Source organism: Aspergillus lentulus (genome assembly GCF_001445615.1).
Source record: "Aspergillus lentulus DNA, contig: Alt16, strain: IFM 54703, whole genome shotgun sequence".
Lineage (NCBI taxonomy): Eukaryota > Fungi > Ascomycota > Eurotiomycetes > Eurotiales > Aspergillaceae > Aspergillus > Aspergillus lentulus.
The window spans coordinates 263080-283887 of NW_028322113.1; the positions used below are offsets into that span (position 1 = coordinate 263080).

General features: G+C 51.7%; 3 protein-coding genes across 3 annotated transcripts; 2 read left to right on the forward strand and 1 right to left on the reverse strand.

Annotated features, from left to right (window-relative positions):
* Positions 1-639: 639 nt before the first annotated feature.
* ALT_7574 (glycoside hydrolase family 28 protein) lies at positions 640-1936 on the forward strand (the record flags this gene model as incomplete). Its single annotated transcript, XM_033557502.1, has 4 exons — positions 640-885; positions 939-1494; positions 1551-1635; positions 1687-1936. 4 exons carry the CDS (start codon positions 640-642, stop codon positions 1934-1936), a joined length of 1137 nt encoding a protein of 378 aa, XP_033413393.1.
* Positions 1937-2993: 1057 nt separating this feature from the next.
* On the forward strand, positions 2994-4550 carry ALT_7575 (uncharacterized protein; the record flags this gene model as incomplete). Its single annotated transcript, XM_033557501.2, has 2 exons — positions 2994-3038; positions 3090-4550. 2 exons carry the CDS (start codon positions 2994-2996, stop codon positions 4548-4550), a joined length of 1506 nt encoding a protein of 501 aa, XP_033413392.2.
* An 895-nt stretch (positions 4551-5445) lies between these two features.
* sidC (nonribosomal siderophore peptide synthase SidC) lies at positions 5446-19775 on the reverse strand (the record flags this gene model as incomplete). Its single annotated transcript, XM_033557500.2, has 2 exons — positions 5446-19194; positions 19245-19775. The coding sequence occupies 2 exons, from the start codon at positions 19773-19775 to the stop codon at positions 5446-5448; spliced, it is 14280 nt and encodes a 4759-aa protein (XP_033413391.2).
* Between the last annotated feature and the right edge of the window lie 1033 nt (positions 19776-20808).

Below are 20808 nucleotides of genomic sequence, written 5' to 3' on the forward strand. Positions count from 1 at the left end.
TATACCGATTCGATGCGGGATATTTGCCCATGGGCATATCCGTTCTCAGAAGGCACATTAAAGCCCTGCTACCACGACTAATAATGCCAGACTAAGTTAGGGTTCCTTTCTGCAACGGAAATTGCCGACTGCGCGAGGTAAATCGAGTGGTGGAAAAAAAAATGACATAGCCGGTCTGGGGTAAATGACATTCCCAGAAGCCGAGACACCGAGGCCGCCGTCAGGGGTCAAAAGACCCTGAATATCGACAATATGAAATGCATTACTTTGTAGTTTTCTCTCTGCCGATTGGTTGCCCTCCGCATTTCCCCGGAAGCAAGCAACTGCACGGAAGTGCTTGCGCTTTTCTTCCGACTCATAAGCTTTCTTCATATTGCTTAGATGTCGCTTCATTCCTGCAGGACAATATTTACCACCAATAGAGCAGGGCCAGAGGAGCACTTGACGAGACATTGGAGGAGAAACGATGAACGGGTCCTCTTTGCCGCCTAGAGGAGCACTAGGGTTCGTCATCAATGCCGGAAACGGGGTCACCAGGTATAGGCGTGGTATTCCCTATATAAGGGATCAACGACTGGAGGAGCAGCCACTGTTCAAGACATCAACAACGCACTCCATTTGGGTGACACCGCAATCATAATGTTGAAACTAATAGGTTCTCTCGTGCTCCTCGCCTCTGCGGCCGAGGTGATTGCCTCTCCCGTCGCCGAGCCAGTTGCGCCGTCCACAACTCTGGAGAAGCGTGCATCTTGCACGTTCTCCGGGTCCAACGGCGCCGCTGCTGCGATGGCTTCTCAGAAGGCGTGCTCTACTATCGTCCTGTCGAACGTTGCTGTTCCCGCTGGCACGACGCTGGATCTTAGCGATCTGGCAGATGGTACCACAGTAAGCATCCCATCTCAATCCAATCCATCTAGACCCTGTGCTGATTACCTTAGGTCATCTTCGAGGGCCAGACAACCTGGGGCTACAAGGAGTGGACAGGGCCCCTGCTGCAGATATCCGGCAAAAATATCAAGGTCCAGGGTGCGTCGGGCGCGACGCTGAACCCCGACGGCGCCCGCTGGTGGGACGGTCAGGGCGGCAACGGCGGCAAGACGAAGCCCAAGTTCTTCGCCGCGCACGACCTCACCTCGTCGTCGTCCATCACCAATCTGCATATCCTGAACACCCCGGTCCAGGCGGTCAGCATCAACGGATGCGATGGCCTGACCATCACCGACATGACCATCGACGATTCTGCCGGTGACACCCAAGGCGGCCACAACACCGACGCCTTCGATATTGGATCCAGCTCCAACATTATCATCTCAGGTGCGAAAGTCTACAACCAGGATGACTGCGTGGCTGTCAACTCCGGCACGGGTATCACATTTACTGGTGGACTCTGCTCCGGTGGCCATGGCCTGTCGATTGGTAGCGTTGGTGGCCGGTCTGATAATACCGTCGAGAATGTGTCCTTTACGAACTCCCAGGTCACCAAGTCTGATAACGGTACGTTCATATCAGCCAGTTGTAGCAACACAAGGACACTTCTAACTATGAACCAGGTCTCCGCATCAAAGCCTCCAAAGGGAAAACAGGCACAATCAAGGGAGTCACCTACTCAGGAATCACCCTGAGCTCCATCCGCAAGTCAGTTCCCCTCTGCCTACCAGCAATCTGACACAAGCTAACACCATCAAGGTACGGTATCCTCATCGAACAAAACTACGACGGCGGCGATCTAAAGGGCGACCCGACATCCGGCATCCCCATCACCGACCTGACCATGGAGAACATCAGTGGTAAAGGCGCCGTGGCGTCCAGCGGGCACAATATCGCTATCGTCTGTGGCAGTGGAGCCTGCTCGAATTGGACCTGGAAGAGCGTCGAGGTCACCGGCGGCCAGACCTATGGTAGCTGCGAGAATGTTCCTAGCGTTGCACATTGTTAGATGATGCAGCGATCACGGCGATGGCTGGCTCAGCATGGTGATTTGTATGAATGATGCTCGGTTGCTTGGGATTATCTGTTGGTCTACAATTTAGCTAGTCAAAACAGAGTTGCATACCGCACTTTATTTGGTGGAGCTACTTGTATTTCCAGGAGAAGCATTGCGACTCGTATTAATTCCTCTAGATTTAACGTGCAAGCCCCTAAACCGCTGAGAAAAACACACTATAGAGAGGCCGGTACTGCCAGAAGTCCAGCGAATTGTTTCGCAGCCTACCTCTCTCAACGCCGTGTAAGTCCTGCTCATCTGTGGCCGAGGGTCTTCTGCCGCTGCGACTCATAAGAATCTCCAAAGCATGATACTACTATCTGATACAGCGGTTGAAGAAAGAAGGAAGGAATGGGATCTATATGCCGACGGGCCATCATACACGCTCGATGCATACCTTCCTCCTCGATCATACTCTTGACTCAACTCAAGCAAGGCCAAGTCGAGCTTCCGGTCATCTTCTATTCAGAAGTGACGATCAAGGCCTCATTGAGCGCATCAGCCCATCCATACTGTATTCGAAGCGGGCTCGAAATATATCGCAATTGACATTGCCCAGTCACCGCTGATACACTTGGTGGCCGACTTTCCACCTTTGAATTCCTCGACTTCCATATTTTGGCAGCTGCCGAAGGCACGTTGTCGAGATGGGCCGGTCCTGTACTACATTCCCCCTTGGCATGGAGTGGCAAGCAGCTTTCGTGGTATTCTTGTCGTTGACTTTCTCAAGCTTGATGACGCTTAGTGCAGGCTTTATTCAAAGACTCCATCATCTCACCAGGAGTGCGTAAAAGAAGGTGAAGACGGGAGATGAGCCACATCACGAAAAGTAGACACTGAGACAATGCGAAGAAGGGATCTAATGCGAATGAATGCGCAGGGTGTGGACAAGTGTGTAAGGATGCGAAAAAGTACGTACTGCTTCGCTCCAACTGACCGTCTCTGGTATAAAAGAGAGATCACTGACCGTCATTTCTCCTTCCACATTCCATCTCTCAGATTCTCAAACATGGACGACCTTCCCTTTGAGATCAAGCACATGATATGTGCATCAGTACGTCTTCCGTTCGCTGATTGAATGCGTCCACTAACATAAGGCATCTAGGCTATGGAAACCGGCAGGGAGACTTTGCAACCGTTGAGTGTTGCGAACCATACCTGGTATCAGGCTGCCGTGCCTTTTCTGTATGAAAGGCTGCAGCTATGTCTAACTTCGACGGCGCAACTCCAAGCAGACGTTGAACAGCTGCTGAAACATCCCCTGCGCAAGCAATATCTTCGATACCTGCGTCGTCTGGACCTCGTCGGGCGAAGCGGAAAACAAAGTCTCCAACTAGCTGCTTTGCAGGAAGAGGAAGAGGGACCTATCATGCTGGATAATTTCCTCGATCGTGAGCTCTGGCAAAGGCACACTTTCCGGCTTTGTCGCAGGGACACCACTACCCCCGACTATGCCCCGCTGGCCATGTTCATCGCAGCGGTGTCGAACCTGAGAGAGCTGAATTGGGTTCGTGCTCTGCGCTTTCCGCAAGAAGTCCTGGACGCTCTACACAAATACCACCCTTCCTGCAAGTTGAACTTACTCTATTTCTACCTCCAGGCTTGGAAATACCAAGGCCTTAGCGATAAAGATATGGCTGTGGTCACCTCGCCGTGCCTCCACTCAATCCGCTGCTATTACTATCGCAATGCCGGAAATGACGAGGTGATCGAGTCAGCCATTCTGCGCTCGCTATCTCTGGCCCCAAATTTGAAAAAGGTCGATCTCGTACTGGTGCCAGAGATTGACTTTGTCGACCAGCGTATCTACCGCTTCGAGCCGACTGATGGAGCATCCAATACCGTTGCCCGTCTCGAAACTTTGTCATTTTCCCTGAACAGCGCGATGTCAGTCCAGCGCTTCGATCAATGGCGTCAGAAGACCGATATAGGACATCTGCGTACATTGAGCATCGGCCGTCTTGACGAACCCGCCCTTGCTCGAACCATTTGCGCGGTTGCACCATCCTTTCAGCGTCTGGAACGGCTCTCACTCAACCTACGGGTGACCCCCAGGAGAAGCCTGGAGTACTGGCGCTCGGTGGAAGAGATGATGAAGGCATTGCCACCGCTCAAGGGTCTCTGGCTGGTCGGAAACCGCAACGCATCCTTCATCAGCAGGGTCTTGGCTAGACACGGTGCCACCCTAGAGAGCCTGGGACTAGACTCACGCAGCATTCAACACGACGTCCAAACGCAGAGACAGACACGTCCATACTACAACGCGCAGGAAATTGCCCGTTTTGCGAACAAGTGCCCCGTGCTCCGAGAGCTGCACCTCACCGTCCATCGCGTGCAAGGTCTACCTCCCGAGGTACAAGTTTACAAAGCACTCGGTCGTTTCCCTGCTCTAGTGCACCTCTGCGTAAAGCTCGATTACTTCCCCAGTGCAGGTGACCCTCATGACAATCTAGACCCTTCCACTATACCGGACTCTCTCACCAGGTACGAGCCTGCCAAAGTTTGGGAAGCCAGAGCATTTGGCGGAGGGCATATTCAATACAATACTCTCATCCCAGTCCACTAGGCGCCTCGCCAGTCTCAGACTTCTTCCAACCCCAGAACTGCAGCCACAGGCCCCTCCATTATGCGTACCCGACCCTTACCATACTCACTTTTTGCACAATCTCGCAGTGACCAGATCCGCCAATTCTGAACCTGGTGTCCTCGACATCAAGAGGACTCGCACAGCGCTCGATTGCCCCGTAGGGGAGGTGGCCCCCTTTTCCATGTATGGTTGGTACTATATTTTGAAATGGATTTGGCCCAATGATATTACGAGCTTCCCGTTGCAGGATGTCTGAATCATACTCATCGTTGCGAATCGCGAAAGGAACTTAGGGGACTAACTAAAATTCTGCACGGGATGTATGTTCTCTGCTCCCTCAGCTATTTACCTGGCATGATGAGTGTACCGCAATTTTTGAAGTATCTTGCAGAGGGACTGATGCCTTCGCTTATTGCATGTGATAATCTGAATAACGAGATTGCAGCTGGAGCTTGGTCTTGAATTTATGGGAGAATGGAAACAACTACGCTGCCACAAGGGTGTAGCTGAACTAGAAACCAAACATGTAGCTTCGTCTAGGCGGATCTACACAGTCAAACAGTCTTTCGTATTAGACGATGATTCAATTGGAGTTGATTCACCTTTATTCATTTATTCCACTCGAGCCTCTAAGGTTATGGACAAGCCCTAGTCGCTCATCCAGACCGGTCACACATCTAAACATTAAATTCTATTTATCGTGTATACTTCTTTTGAGTCTATCTTTTGTTTATCCAGCCCCAGAATAAAGGCATGATCATGCGGCCAGTCCACTCAGCACAGTGTACGTCTGCAGTCTCCATCTTCCAATTTCCCCTTATTACTCCCTTCATAAACATACAAAATGACAAAATTCCATCATCAACGTGTAATCTCACTGGATAGCAGCCATAATCCCCTCAATCTCAGCACTAACATCATCCACCATCTCACGCACCTCCGCCTCCGTCAAAACTCCACCTTCCACACGGACACCAAACCCAATGGTATCCGTACTAGGATCAGGCCCAATATCGATATACAGATTCTCATCAGGTAGGTACGACGTATCCAACGCCGAGATGGAAGTCGCGTCTCCGCTTGGGTCCGGTAACGGCGCAGAGGGAATGAAGTCCGTTGGCACACCGATCCGCAGAGGACGGAAGAGATCGGACTCTGAGTCTGAATCACCTCGAGGAGAGGGCTGGTGCATCCAGAGGAGATTAACCCAGGTGTTGAAGAGTGGTCCTTTGCCTTTGGTACTGGCCCATTTGGCCAGGATATCGCGGAGGCAGCTCTGCTCGTAGAGCACGCGTTCAGCAAGGGAGGTTTGAACGGCGCGCACTTCGTCCACTGCGTTGCTCTCAGCTTTAGCTTCGGGGCTTGGGAAGGTAAACGGTGTGACGTTTAGACAGGGTCCGGAGAGACGCTCGATGTTATTGAACGAGGCGGAGCGACCTGTTTGGTACAAGCCGATTGTGGGGGATTGGACACCAGTCATTCTTGCGAGAGAGCGGGATACAGCGAGGAGGACGACGCTCTGGAGACTGAGGCCTGCAGAGCGACAGGTACTTTCGAGCTGAGACAGGTTCTTGACCTTCTCCCATACGCCGACGAATGATTGCCTGGGGAGTACCTGGTCCTTAGGCTTGATGAGCGTGGGAACGCTGGAGCCAAGCTGCGAAGACCAGTAGGTTTCTTCGTCGACTTCTCGCAGAGAGCGCGTGGCGTGCTCGACAAAAGAGGGGAAGTCCGGGTTTGACTCGACTGACTGCCCACGGTAGAGCTTTGCGAGTTCAGAGACAAACATTGGCATTGTCCATGCATCGTATGCAGCGTGATTGATGTATACCTGGATCGCGTCCTTGTCGCTAGCCTTGAGAAGACGAAGGCGGACAGGAGGGACAAACAAAGATGAGGGATTCAACGCCTCTTCGCTAGCCTGGGCTTTGGCTGCTTCTTCAATGCATGCAGGAGACTCGATGACCTTGAATATCTCCGCGTCCTGTGATGCCTGTTTGAGCACAACCTGTACGGCCATTGACGGTGAAGTCGCCGCGAAGCAGGTTCTTAGGATTGGATGCCGTTGACGGAGTTGATTCCATGCCTTCTCAAGCGTCCCGCTATCGATACGCTCCATGCTGTAGTAAGACCACGCAGGTTCGAACAAAGTCCGACCCGACTTCAACCAACTGCCAAGATGGTACAGCTGTCCACTGAGACACGGCAGAATAGTCTCGACCGCGTCCTTGTTCAGCCCGAGCCGCTGAAGAACTGCCATTTCCACGGCGTGGTAATTTTCAATCAAGGGCTCCTGAGTCTGAGTGCGTTCCTCGACCGTGGATACAATCCGTGAACTGATACCTCGTAGGGTATTTCCTTGCAAAACATCAGCCACACTTGCCTTTAATCCTCTGCTACGGCAGATCGAAGCGATGCGAATGGCAGACAATGAGTCTAAACCAATGTTGTAAATGCTGGTGCTTGGCGTGATGCCGTCGACTGGAACGCCAGCCACTTCAGCGAGGACATCACGAACAATTGACTCGTGTGCAGGTGCATCGAACTCGCTGTCACCCCCTTCTGGTTCTGTTTCCTCTGCCTTGGACGATCGAAGAGGCAGTTCCCCAAGTCGCTCTGGCGCAGCAGTGACGCATCTGGTAGGGTGATCAATGATGTCTTGGAATGCTGTACAGAAGTCCGTCATGAACTCGTCAAGCGCTTGTTGGCAAACGTAGCGTCCGTCGCCCGAGGCGCTGACGACAATACCTTCTCGGCCGTGGTCCACCTCCAAATTCAGTTTATGTTCAGCCTGCGCAGCGTATCCGTCCGTTTCGAAGGGACTCCAGATCTGTTGTTCATCCAGCGTGCCAGTCCTAAGATCAGCGCTTTTCTGGAATACAAAGAGTGTGTCGAATAGCGAGGAAGCAGTCATGCCATGTTCTTGCCTCAGAGCCTTCTGCACATCCTTCAGAGGCGCATGTTGGAAAGTCTGTGCTTCAGAAGTAAGTTGTTGCACTCGCTGGGCCATCTCGCGGTTGCTTAAAAACTTAGGCTCAAACGAGACTCTCTGAGCTACAGTGTTAAACAGCGGGCCGATAGTCTGGTCGGCACCAGGAACCGGTAATGAGCGACCAGCGAGGACTTGACCGAAGACAACATCGCGCTTCCCGACCAGGCAAGCGAGGACCTTTGCATATGCCAAGAGGGCGACACTTTGCACGGTTACCTCCATGGCCTTACAACTCTGAACGACCTTCTCCACGTCAAGGCCGATCTTGCGTTCTGAAAGAAGCATGCGCTCAGTAACATCGGATGAGGAGAGCGGAGGAATCTCGATAGGCTCGTAACCAGCCAGTTTCTTTGTCCAGAAATCGCAAGATTCATTCTGACCTTCCAGAATGTGGTGAGAAATGTCAGAAAATTTGGGACGCTCCGCCGTAGCTTGACAACGGTAAGCAGCGGCCAAATCTTCAAAGAGTAGAGGCAACGAGGCACCATCATAAAGAGCATGATGCATGAGCACAACAAAAAGCTTCTCATCTTCCCGATCAGCCAGTACAAATCTCAGTGGTGGAGTCTCGAAATGGGTAACTTCACGGAAAGAGTAGAGAGAAGTTAGCTCGGCGATAACATCAGCGTCCGATGACAATGTGATCTCCTCCCACTGTAGAGGAGGATTTGTGTGCACCGCACCGACCCAGATAACTCCATTCTCAGTGATAGGGTGGAACGAAGTACGGAGAATATCGTTCTTTGAAACAACCTCTGCAGTGGCGTTCTTGAGGCGATCAATTTCCACACCATTGCTGAGTCGAACGATGTGGGGATGTACATAAACCTGAGAGTCAGATCCCAGGGTACGAGTGATCATACCCGCTTGCAGAGGCGTGCATTCGAACATCGCCGCCACTGAGTCTCCATCACCAAGAAGACGAACGCTGTCACGGTGCGCTGCAAGTGAGACTCTGGGTTTCTTGTCTTCGGAGCGAGCTGACTGACGTCCCCCAGCGGAACGCTCACCGATGTGTTTGGCTAATGCGCCAACACACGGAAATCGCATGACATCTGACGGTGCAACTTCAAACTGCAGCTCGCGGAGCTTCCGTGCAAACTGGATAGCGGTCACCGAGTCAATACCGAGACTGATGAATGACGTGCCCTTCGAGACGTTCACCACGTCTAGACCACAGAAAGTCGCCGTGACGTCCCGAATCTTTATCTCAGTCGTAGACCAGGTTGCTGCGTCCCATTTCACCTCAGTTTCGCGTGAACCGGAAGGCCCAGAGCCAGCAAGGCTGAAGCTGTCCAACGCAATGTCATCTCCAGACAAGAAGGCTGATAACAGCGCGTCTAGCTTCTCGACAAATTCTTGCCCGCGGTCGGACGAACCGAATGATGGCGAAAAGCCACAGTGAACGTACACTTCGTCCTTTTCATTATTCGCTTCGATTTCGACAGCAAGGGGGTACTCGGAAGGCATGTTACTCTCGAGCTGTTCCCAGAAACTGTGCTTGGGTGCTGGTGTGCTGCGGATGTAAGAGAACAGACAGTCGAAGAGAGGCTTTTCCGACTTCAGCCAACGTTGAATACGGCGCAGCGAGGTGTGCTGATACTCAAGAGACTGGGCGGTGGACTGGTGAACGGATCGGACAACCTCCGCGACTGTTGTCAAGCCGTTGGTATTCAATCGAGCCGGAATGGTTGTAATACAAGGCAAGAGCACGGAATCAGCATCAGGGACTGCCACGGCCCGACCCGAGAGTACAAGTCCATAAGTGACGTCGGACGAGTCGACTCTATCAGCCAGGACAAGGGCAAAGAGTGCCTGCATCAGAGACGGAACAGTAGTGTGCAAATTGGCTGAATGACGTTCGAGTTCAGCCAGGCCGGCACGGAGCTTCCTGTTTACGAAAGTGGTCTCCTCCACAGCACCGGTGTCAGCCCGGAAGACTGTAGGCCGACAATCACTCAACGCGCTCACCCAGTGTTGCTGGGCCTTCTCCAGGCTCTGACCATATACATGGTTGATGAAAGCAGCCGGGGAGCCTCGCTGGGTCACAGACTCTTCTACGTAACGCGCTGCAACGTCCTCCAGGAGCATCGAGAATGATTCACCGTCATAGAGAGCATGGTGAATCGCGATGAACAAAACCAACGGATGATTTGATGACGATGACGTTGCCAAGTGGAATCGCACTGGAGGGACATCTGTGATGTTGTCGATGATGCCGCGAGAAATATCTTGCTGCTTCGCTCTTTGCTGTGTAATACATTCTTCGGGACCATCGCACAAGCCTTCCGTCCATGGCATTGGACGGCCAGGGGGAAGAACAACTTGGACGATCTCTTTCTCCAAAGGAGCGAAGCAAGTTCGGAGGATCTCATTATTGTCAGTAGTAGCTTGCCATGCGGACCTCAATCGCCCGGAATCAAGGCCAGGATCGAGCTTGAGAGCAATATGATTGACATAAAGCTGATCCCCTTCGCTATTGATGGAGCGTGCAACAAGACCTTCCTGGAGGGGAAGGCATGGCCGTACGACTACCTGGCCGGAATTTGCAGATGAGGTATAGCTCTGGTGGTATTCTGCCTCGAGTTCAGCGAGTCGCTTCGTCAACTCTGAATCGTGCGGATCTGCCGCGACCTTGGTTGATTTTCTGGGGAGTTGAGCAAGCTGCTCAACGACCGGGTTGCCCATCACAAGGGCAACAGTAGCGTCATAACCTATCCTCCGAAGCTTGACTGATAAGCTGATTGCGCTCAAGCTATCCAAGCCGATCTCAAAAATATTTGTCAATGGGTTGATACTCTCGCGTTCAATCTTGACCACAGCGCAGATTTCGTTGACTACAGCTTCTTCATCGGAAGTCAAAGGCCTACCAGTAAAAGCAGCAGTGTCGCTAGTTCCTGGATTGTTTCCTTGTAGAATGCTCGCAAGAGGCAAGCTTGAGAATATGCTGTGCAGCTCCTTGATATTGGCCTTTCCTGACATTGGTGCTAGTGGGATAAAGGTGATAGGCAGGATGATCTCGGGGACCATGTACGCTGGCAGCTTTCGATGACAGGCATCGCGGAGTTCCTTGCCCAAGGTTGCCAACGCAGAGTGAATTATGGTTGCATCGCCGCTACTCCGACGGCTCCTGTCACCAGCTCGGGCAACGAATGAGATGAGCTGCGGTCTTGCGAGACCGGGATGCTTCGCAACTGTGGTAACTACCCCGATCTCAACAGGAGAAGAGGAACGAATAACCTCTGAGACCTCCCCGAGTTCCAACCGTTGCCCGCGGATCTTGGTTTGGTCGTCCCCTCGACCAACATATTCCACAGAGTCATCACTCATCAAGCGACCAATATCACCGGTTCTGTACATCTTTTCGCCGTCAGGGCCTTGCACAAAACCAGTGGCATCCGGCCTGTTTAAATATCCGTTGCCCACAATGTCACCCGTGAAACACAATTCTCCCGTTTGGCCACGAAGGGCATAGTCCATAGTTCCGGGAATTAGAACATGGCATGTGCAGGCGCTCAAGGGAGGCCCGATATTCCGAATGGTAGTTTCCTTGCCAACAAGGGCGAATGTGCAACCAATGGTGACTTCCGTCGGTCCATACGCATTGGCCAGGGCGACGTGCGGCAACCCAGCCCAAGTGTCCAACACCCTCTTCGAAATCTTCTCTCCTCCAACACTCAGGTACTTGAGTTCTTGGCATAGTTCAGGCCGTAGATTTGTCTGGTCGACCAAAGATGGCACCATGCTGGCATGAGTAATGCCCCACTTCGTGATTGTCAACTGGAGATCATCCAACAGCATTGTTCGCTCAGCAGTTACGGAGGCCATGCCATGACGCCAGGCGAAGAACATTTCCAGCAAATGGACATCGAACGCTCGACTGGCCTGTGCAAGATACCGGCCTCGACCACCAAGTTCCAGAGTGGATGGCGCCACTCGACAAACGAATTCCGAGAACGATTCGATAAATGCCGACAGATTCGCCCTTGACACCATGACACCCTTAGGCTTTCCTGTAGAGCCTGACGTGTAAAGCAGGTAGGCATTATCTTGTGGACTACTTGCATAAGCCCGATTATCGGTGGGCATGCCTGCCAGCGAATCAACGAAAGAGGGATGATCAATGCACATCACACGGCACGTTTCAGGGACATCTGAGAATGTGGCCGCAAATGCGGACTCGGTGAAGACAAGCGGGCAGTTTCCATCCTCGATGAGAAATGCTTTTCGATCATTCGGAAGATTGTCGTCAATGGGCAGATATGTGTTTCCTGATTTGAAGACACCGACAATGACGGGATAAGAGGGAAGATTCCTTCCCGCACAAACGGCAATCATTCTATTTTTGTATCCCAGCGAGGCGATAAAGGCCGCCACGCAGTTGGCTGCAGCATTAAGCGTACCATAACTCATACTTTGCTTCTCGATGCCGTCTGCGCTGATGCTGTTGGCCACTTCGACGGCTGTCCACTCTGGATGTTCCCTGGCGTTGAGCTCCAGCCAGTGCGTAGGACTGAGCTTAACTGAGTTCCTAACTACCTCACTCACATGTTGCGACGATTTTGATTTGAGCGAGGGAGGAAGGTGATTGACAAGTTCCCGTAGCTCCTTGTCTGGGTTCGCCAACATGGCGCTGACGAGACTATCAACCTGACGCACAAAGATAGAGAGGTGTTCATGGCTCATGAGAGATGCATCGGAAAACGCTTCTAGGATCAGGGATCCATCAGCATTCTGCATTACATTGAATGCCATAGGGTGCTCCACGTGCAACCCAATTCGATCCTCAGACTCACGCCACAGACCGGGATCAGTAGCGGCGTTGGCCTCTGCACCCGCCGGGTGGAAGGCGAATACTGCCGGATACAAAGGCTCACCGCGAGGCCGTTTCAATATCCTGCGGACCTCGCGAGCGTGTATATGACGATACTTCCTCGACTGGGTCGAGATACGCTGCTGTTCTGCGAGGACCTCCCGTGCAGTTCCTGTTGGATTGAATGGTACTGGGACAACGGAAATCAAGGGACCAATGCCATTGTCGAGGTCAGCATGCAGAACACGATCAGAAACTGTCTCCGCAAACACAGCCGCCGGAGCGCCAAGGTAACTCAGAGACACGAATCCCCATGCCGCACGAATGAGGGAAGCAATGGAGGAGACACCCAGCTCGGCCGAGAGGGATTGGAGCTTTTCAAGAGGCTCCGTCATGGGTATTTGCTCGGAGATAAAATTATGCTCCTGTGCGTGGGTCTCTGGCGTCCTCTTCCCAGTCAAGTCCGGCCAGGCGGGGGCATCAAACTCAGAATATTTCTGTAGCTCAGAGCTCCAGAAGCTTTGGGTCCCAGCTGCCATTTCCCCTGTCGGAAGGACCTTGGAAAGGGCGCTCCTCAGTTGATATCTGGAGGGTGGCTTGTCGGTATATGCAGAGCGCAGATCCTTTTCGATCAGATCTAAAGAAGGTCCATCATGGATAGAATGGTGTAAAGTCAGTACCATAATGCACTCTACACCTTTCTCCAAAACAGTAACTGCCCAGGGGGGCTGTCTGAAATATGTCTTCTGGTGCGTCTTCATGACATCCTCAACGCGAGAGCGAAGCAATCGATCCCACTCATGCTCCTCGCACACCACATACTCCCAATCGAGAGTGGGGTGATCATAAAGAACTTGCAAGATGGAGAAGTCCAGTTCATCCTTGCGAGGGCTGTTATCCACCTCGGCAACAGGAATGAACCCAGTTCGCAATGCTTCATTCTTTTGACAAAGTGCAAGCCAAGCTTGTTTCAACCGTGTCACATCAACAGATCGGTCAAGGGAAAAGAAGTGATTACTCCAGTACAGGTTATAAGTACCCATTGTCTCACTCAACAGGCTCTCCTGGATGGGGGTTGCTCTCACGGTGAAAAATTCGCCGTCAACCTTCGAGGCCATGATGTCATGCCACTGATCATTGAAAAGGTTAACGTCAAACCCAGCAGCCGGCGCTCCGAGAACCTCGGGGGATGATGTTGATAACCGGACCAAATCTTGTACTGTGACACAGTTGATGACTTCAATGAACGAAAGTTGATACCCGGCGTCTTTGAGTCTTGATGCGAGACGAACTGCGTGGATAGAGTCAATACCTAGACTTCGAAGCCTGCTCGCTTTGGTTATAACCGAAGGGGAAATATTGATAAGGGAGGCTATCATGTGCACAATCTTTTCCATTGCGTCGGATGCCACTGGGTCGTCCGTCGGGTGACCTGTAGCAATGTTTTCAGGGTTCATCCGTTTCTCCCAATCCTCAATATCCACTGAAGCATATGCAGCTTGCAGCGCGCGACGATCTGTTTTAGCGGATTGGGTGCGAGGAATTCGTTTCACCACGAGATACACGGACGGAATCATATAAGCAGGGAGAGCCGTATGCGCCTTCTCGCGTGTAGAGAGAGCAATCTCCAGAGCAGAATCGTTGAGGAGCAAAAGATCATCACCGGCATTTGCTCCAGTCGCATTCGAGGCAGAGAGGAAAGCAACGAGGACTTTGCTTGGCCGATCTGGGCGGTCAATATAGAGAGTCTCGATATTCTCAACCAGTTGGTGGCATCCACCCAGCGCGAAGCTGATCTCGCTTAATTCAATCCGAATACCACCAAGTTTCACCAAGTCGTCAACACGATTCATGAACTCCAGCGACCCATCAGCGAGCATCCGAACAAGATCTCCTGTGTAGTAGAGAATCTGTCCAGCTTCGTCACTCCAGACGTACTTCGCCTTGGTGACATCCTCTTGATTCAAGTATCCAGGAGAAAGCTGCGGCCCACCAAGCGCCAACTCCCCAACTGCATTTTTCATCACAATTTGCCGATTCCTCGTGACGAAAACCGAGACGCTTTCCATGGGCCAGCCAACATTGGCGCTCTTGATGTCCATGCACTCGTTCCCAAATTCTCGTACGGTTGAGACGATTGTCACTTCTGCCGGGCCATATGTGTTGTAGGCTCGCATATCTCTGCCCCAGTCGTCGGCAACAGGCTGTGTTAGCTTCTCGCCAATCATGGTAATTACCTCCAACGTCTCACAGCTTTTCCTCGGCACACCAGCAGCGAAGGCAGGAGTCAGATGCGCATGGGTTGCTCGCGTGGTATTCGCCAGCTTTGCGAACGAGCCAAGCATGATTTCTCTAGTCGCAGAGATGAGCACTCCTCCCAAGCTCCACGCATAGAAGAGGTCCTGAATTGACACATCGAATGTGTATTGAGAGAATTGCAAGCATCGCACAACACCGCCAGAAACATCAGATGGTATGTCCTTCTTGAGCGACTTGAAACAGGACACAGCAGCCGAGTGCGTGATAGGCACTCCTTTAGGAGCACCAGTGGTTCCACTCGTCCAAATCAGGTATGCAATGCCCGCCGGACTCGACAGCTCCTTCGAGCTGCCTCGGCCGATGCTCGGCCAACTCACCAGTGGATCAGCGTATTTTCTAACATCAACGACGTCGATATCAATGGGTATAGCGTCCTTGTGTTGCTCTCCATCCTCACTAGAGACGAGGAGTACTCTAGCTCCAGTTCGTTTGATTAGGTCATGCCGACGCTGTACGGGAGAAAATGTATCAATGGGGCACCATGCGCCGCCAGCTTTGAGAATACCCAGAATTGCAATATACATCGCCGGACTCTTCTCGATACAAATGGGTACTACTGTGTTTGTCAACTGGTCGTACGTCTTGGAAAGATATGCTGCCAAATTATCAGCCCGCGCATTGAGCTCCCCGTACGTCCATGAGATGTTCTGCGGATTTTGGTCATCATCGAGGTCATACTTGAATAAAAGAGCCACGTCGTCTGGATGTGAATTTGCATGATCCTCAAAATTGGTATGTATCAGATCTCCGTCCGAAACTTCCTCGGCCGTCTTCGGCATTGGATTGTATAATGCCTTGAGGTCAGGACGGGTACACAACGGAGCATTCTCGAAATCGCCATCTGGATTCTCGAGAATAAAGGCAATGATGTCGTCCAATTGATGAAGCATCACCTCGGCCCCGTCGCGGTCCATTTGTGAGAGACCGAAGCTTGCACGGAGGGTCAACAACGAGTCTGCGGCAGGCCAAACCTCAATCATCACGGCGTAATCGTTCGCCATTGGGGGATGATCGATTGCCGTCCACGGACCACTGATACTGGAACCAGCGCTAAAGTCCTGGTAGGCAAGAACCGTGTCATAGGGAAGTCTACCATCAGCGGTGACTAAGGATCCGAGACGCGGTTGGAGGTGGGATAGCGTTTTTGCGTTCAGACTCGCTAAATGAGCGACGACCGACTTGTTTGTCCACAAATTTCCCTCAGCTTTGGGAATCTGGCCTAGCGCCAGCCTGGTAGGAATCGTCGTGAAAGTCGGACCAATACAGATTTCGGAGTCAGGATCAAAACGTCCAGATACAACACTTCCCATGACCACGTCATGATCTTGCGTTCCAGTATACGCTAGTAGAAGAGAGGCCCAGGCTGCTTGGAGGACAGACAGTGGTGTGGACCCGATTGTTCTGGACCGTTGCTTAAGAATGTCATGGGTTGTGCGAGCAGTGATTTCGACGCAGTCGGTAGACTTAACGGCTGGAGATCGGTAGGCGGTAAGAGAAGGGAAAGCAGTTGGCGAATAGTTGCTAAGGTATTCCTTCCAAAAGTTCGATGTTGCTGTTTGGTTCGCCTGAAAATGGTTTGCGACAACATGCTCTAACGACGTCCTGCGTGCTGGCGGCTGTCCATTATAAATGGAAGACACGTCTTCCAAGAGAAGTTGCACCGAACCCCCATCGAATATACCGTGGAACATGCTCAATATGATGACCTTGTCATCCGAAGACTCAAGCAATGACAGTTTCCACGGGGAGTCAAGGGAAATTGAGTTCTCGGCTTCTCGAAGCGCCTCGGTCAGGAGATCTTTGTGCATGGAATCCCCGGAAGCATGATAGACAGCCCAGTTCGGTGCAGATGCTGCATCTTCCGTGAGGATACATTGCGCAAAGGGAGCCATGCCATCGTCAATCCAGCAGAAACCCGTTCGGAAGGAATCATAACTTGCGATCACGGACTCCCAGGCCTTCTTGAGCCGCTCAATGTCCACATGAGGCTCGAGCGAAATCACAGAATGATAGATGTACGACCGAGTAGCAAACGAGCTATCGGCTGAGGTACGTAAGAAGCTCGTCAGCATACCAGACTGCGTTTCCGTGGTGGGCAGGACGGTCTGAATTGTCTCGGGGCTAATTCCAAGCCTCTCCGCGCATGTCGACAGATTCGTGTCGTTAAACGCTTGCAGCTGTTCCGCCAGGGACATACACGAATGATCCGCCAGCTGTCCATTGGTAAGCCCTCCTAGGTTCGCTTTACCATTCAGGATGAGCGAGAGTAGCCCGTTAACGGTATTTGACTGTAGTACATCTGCCAGAGATAAATTGTCGATGGATTGATCTCTCAGCTTCTGTAATAATCGCATCACGCCGAGAGAGTCCAATCCCAGTGTATAGAGACTCGTGTTGGGTTTGATCACAGAGATCTCCTGGCCAGTGGTCTGTGCGATGAGATCGAGGACTAGGGTTTGTAGCTGCGGAGCTTTATCATCCTCAAGCGCGTCCCCCTTGCCCAGCGCCGTGGACCGCGCTTCCGAAACTTCGTTCGAGGGGATGTAGAACTTCATACCGCTATCTTCGCCTTGTTGCAGCATGCTATCGATAGCACTACGGTCGACCTTACCAGAGCTTGTTCGCGGGATTGAGTCAAAGAAGACATAGGAAGATGGACACATATATGCAGCAAGATGACAATGTGTACATTCATCAGCCGACTGTACGAATTCCCGTAGCGCGTCTTCACTAGGTGAATCCATCACAATGCATGCTACAATTTGCTCACTGCCTTGTACCGTTGCATCACGCTTGGGGACCACCGCCACGACCTCCCGCACTCCAGTCAAGGTGGCAAGGACAGACTCAATCTCCCCCAATTCAACTCGACGACCGCTGATCTTCACCTGGTCAGATGTGATTCTCCCAAGGAACTCAATGACTTGCGCGCCTTTCTCGTCCCAGACAATGCGAGCCAAGTCACCAGTTCGGTAGAGGTATCCGTACTCCGAACTGTGGACAAAGGATCTAGCAGTTTCTTTTGGGCGGTTCAAGTAGCCTTGGCTGATCTGAGGTCCTCCAATTGCAAGTTCTCCGGCAAGACCAGCTGGAATAGGTTTGGGGGTATAGGAGGCTGGATCGAGGACAAACATTGAGCATGTGGGCAGTGGCTCGCCAATGATGGACCCACGGGTATGATACTCGACCGGTGCGAGGAATGTGCAGTTGATTGCTGCTTCGGTGGGACCATATGCGTTGACTAGCATCCTTGCTGTTGGAGCAGAATCCCCGTTCAGGTAGCTATTGTGCGCCTTCTGAGTGAAGTTTTCGATGACTGTCCGATTGAGTTTTTCTCCCATTGTCCACAAAGATTGAAGAGTATTCAACCGGGAGGGTCGAAGAAGTGCCGCTAGACTTGGCGTTGCCATCATCACGGTTGCTCTGGCCTCGTTGATTGTTCCTTCCAGGTCAGTAAGTGTCAGGCTCCGCGGTGCGGAGCAGAGAGTCCCACCTCTGCTCAGCGTGACGAATATCTCCATCAGAGACGGGTCGAATGTAGGTGACGCGAATTGGAACCACCGGAAATCGCCAGCCGAGGTCCCAGGAAGCGGGATTGCTGTAGCGTGGGACTCTATTGAACAGGTAACTGCAAGATGACTGACTTGTACGCCCTTGGGCTTGCCCGTAGACCCACTTGTGAAAAGAAGGTAGGCGATCTCATTATGGTTCATGTCTGGAGGCTCAAATAATCGGTCCTCGGTTGCAATCCCGGAATACTCCCCGGAAAAGTGCTTCCATCTAGAGACTTCAGCCACATTGACCCAAGTTGCCTTTGATGTTGCCTCATCGGCTGCATCTGGGAGCCATGGCGCAGAAGATGGTTTCTCAGCGTCGCCAAGTATTACGGAGGGGTCGATGTCCTGAAGAATTTCACGAACTCGCTGAGCTGGAGCATCTGTGGGAATGGGGCAAAATGCATAACCGGCTTTGAGGATTCCGAGATATGAGATGTAAAGCTCGGGAGAAGTTGGCATATAGACAGGAATGATGTGACTGCCAGTATTGCGCGTATTGTCTGAGAGTAGTCTCCTGATATGGATTGCCAAGTGGGTGGCTGCAGCATTGAGAGCAGCATAGGTTAGGGTGCTATGCTCCGCCATGGAGCTGGCCGATGGCAAAGAATGAACGAAGTCTAGTGCTATGGAAGTAGGGCTTTTCTGGGCCCAGCCCTCGAAAGCAGAATGAAGAAGGAAATTTTTGGAACGGCGTGGCATTGTCGCAGAATCATGATCTCGTGAAGGGGGTATCATCAGAGGGGGAAAATTAAGGATGGATAAGTCTAGAGATGGGTCATCCGGCCAAGCTCCCGCGGATGGTAGACATCCAATGGTTTGCGCCATATGGAACGCAATCGTCTTCAGCAGCTGACTCGCTGCTGCATCAGGGATCAGTCGCTTTGGGTAAGTGAAGCTAATGCAGAGTCCGTCGGTGGAACTCCGAACGTACAACGAGAGACACTGTCATATACATTAGCCATTGTCTGTCAACGCTTCTGATGCATACTGACGTTTCTCTCCGCCTCAGTGCTCAGATCTGTCTTTTCCTTCTCAGCACCACCAGTGAAAGCTAAGTCCAGAGCGAACTGGACCTCGCTTCTGTTGTAGTATGAAAAGTCGAGTTCGCGCACAGCGCATTGCCGTGCTGACTGCACCTCCTGCTCTTGGTCGGTCACGGTCACGGAAGCGCAAATCAGAGCCTGTGATGGTCTTGTCGAAGTCTGGCACAAGACGGCAAAAGCAACATCTTCGAGACCAGTAAGAGCGGATACAAATCGAGCATAGCCTTCGATCAATCGTGTCACGAGTTCTCCGCTAACATCGCCTTGGCCGATGCTTCGCCAGGGACTTTGTCCAATTGAATCGTCCGGTGATCCTTCGGCAGCATACTGGTCGATAGTGTCTAGAGCAGGTATCTTCGTCACAGGAACAATCCCAGGTAGACTTGAGCCGAGTGAAACATCACTGTGCGCGCCGTTGATGCGGTTTGTGGTTTCCGTTGGACCTGTGAGCCCCTCATCCGCGGGGTTCGTTCCTGCCATTGCTTCAGTCGACTGCGGGCGGAATTATCACGCACCTAGGGATAAAATCAGTCACACACTGGAGTGTGGTGTGGATTTCTGAAGGACAGCGGCATGCGCAGGTTTTTGAACACATGGAAAAAGAAAACATTTCATGAAGATCAACACTTCAGAACTGCTTTTTTTTCCCCTCCCGAGCAAGAACTGTGCCAGAACTGCCCCTCGCCGGTAATCTTCGAGTGGACCACCGAGGGGTCACAGTAATCTCATTGGGTACTATTGGGAGCATGTGGGGGACACTGCAGCAGCTAAGAAAGTCCCCGATGGTGACTAACAGGAATGACGACGAGAATGTGCAGGAGGGCAGCCAGAAATGGATACCATTAGCCATGTTGGGCAGAGATCAGCTGATGAGCACCGTGCCGACCAAGGAATGACACGCGCCAAGACGCGTCAAGGAACAAAAAGCACCTCGTTTCTCAGGCCAGCCTCCGATTGCGCCCGTTGTCGGGATCATTTATCTGATTAGATCATCTGATTAGATTGATACAGGGCTAGTCACACTTCAGTTTGCAAAACACACCACTAATTTTTTGCGTGTTTCTGAGATCTCAGGTATTATGATATTTTCTAATGGGTTTCTGTTAATTTATAATAGCCAGAACGACTGTCATTAATACCACCAGCTCATATATTATTTTTCTTGAACGAAGTCTTCAATTAGATTAGTGGTTGTCCCTCATTGCAGGGCTATATATTTGGACATATTCTGGCGCACTCGCCGCTACCCACTTTAACCATAGCTATGAAATACCTGAACATGTCCTCTCCATAACTACTTCAATACAACAAATTGAGTTTTACCCAGTTTTCTTTCATTTTTGGCCTATTGGTGGGGTGGGACATCCCAGAAGGAAACAGCAACCGAAACATGGTACATCCTACCTCCGAGAGAAAACCTAGCCAAGCGCCGAGATAAGTGAGAACATGGTTCCTAACTTGGAGACAAATCCATGTATTTCTGGGTTCTTCACGATCGGTAGACCACCAGTGC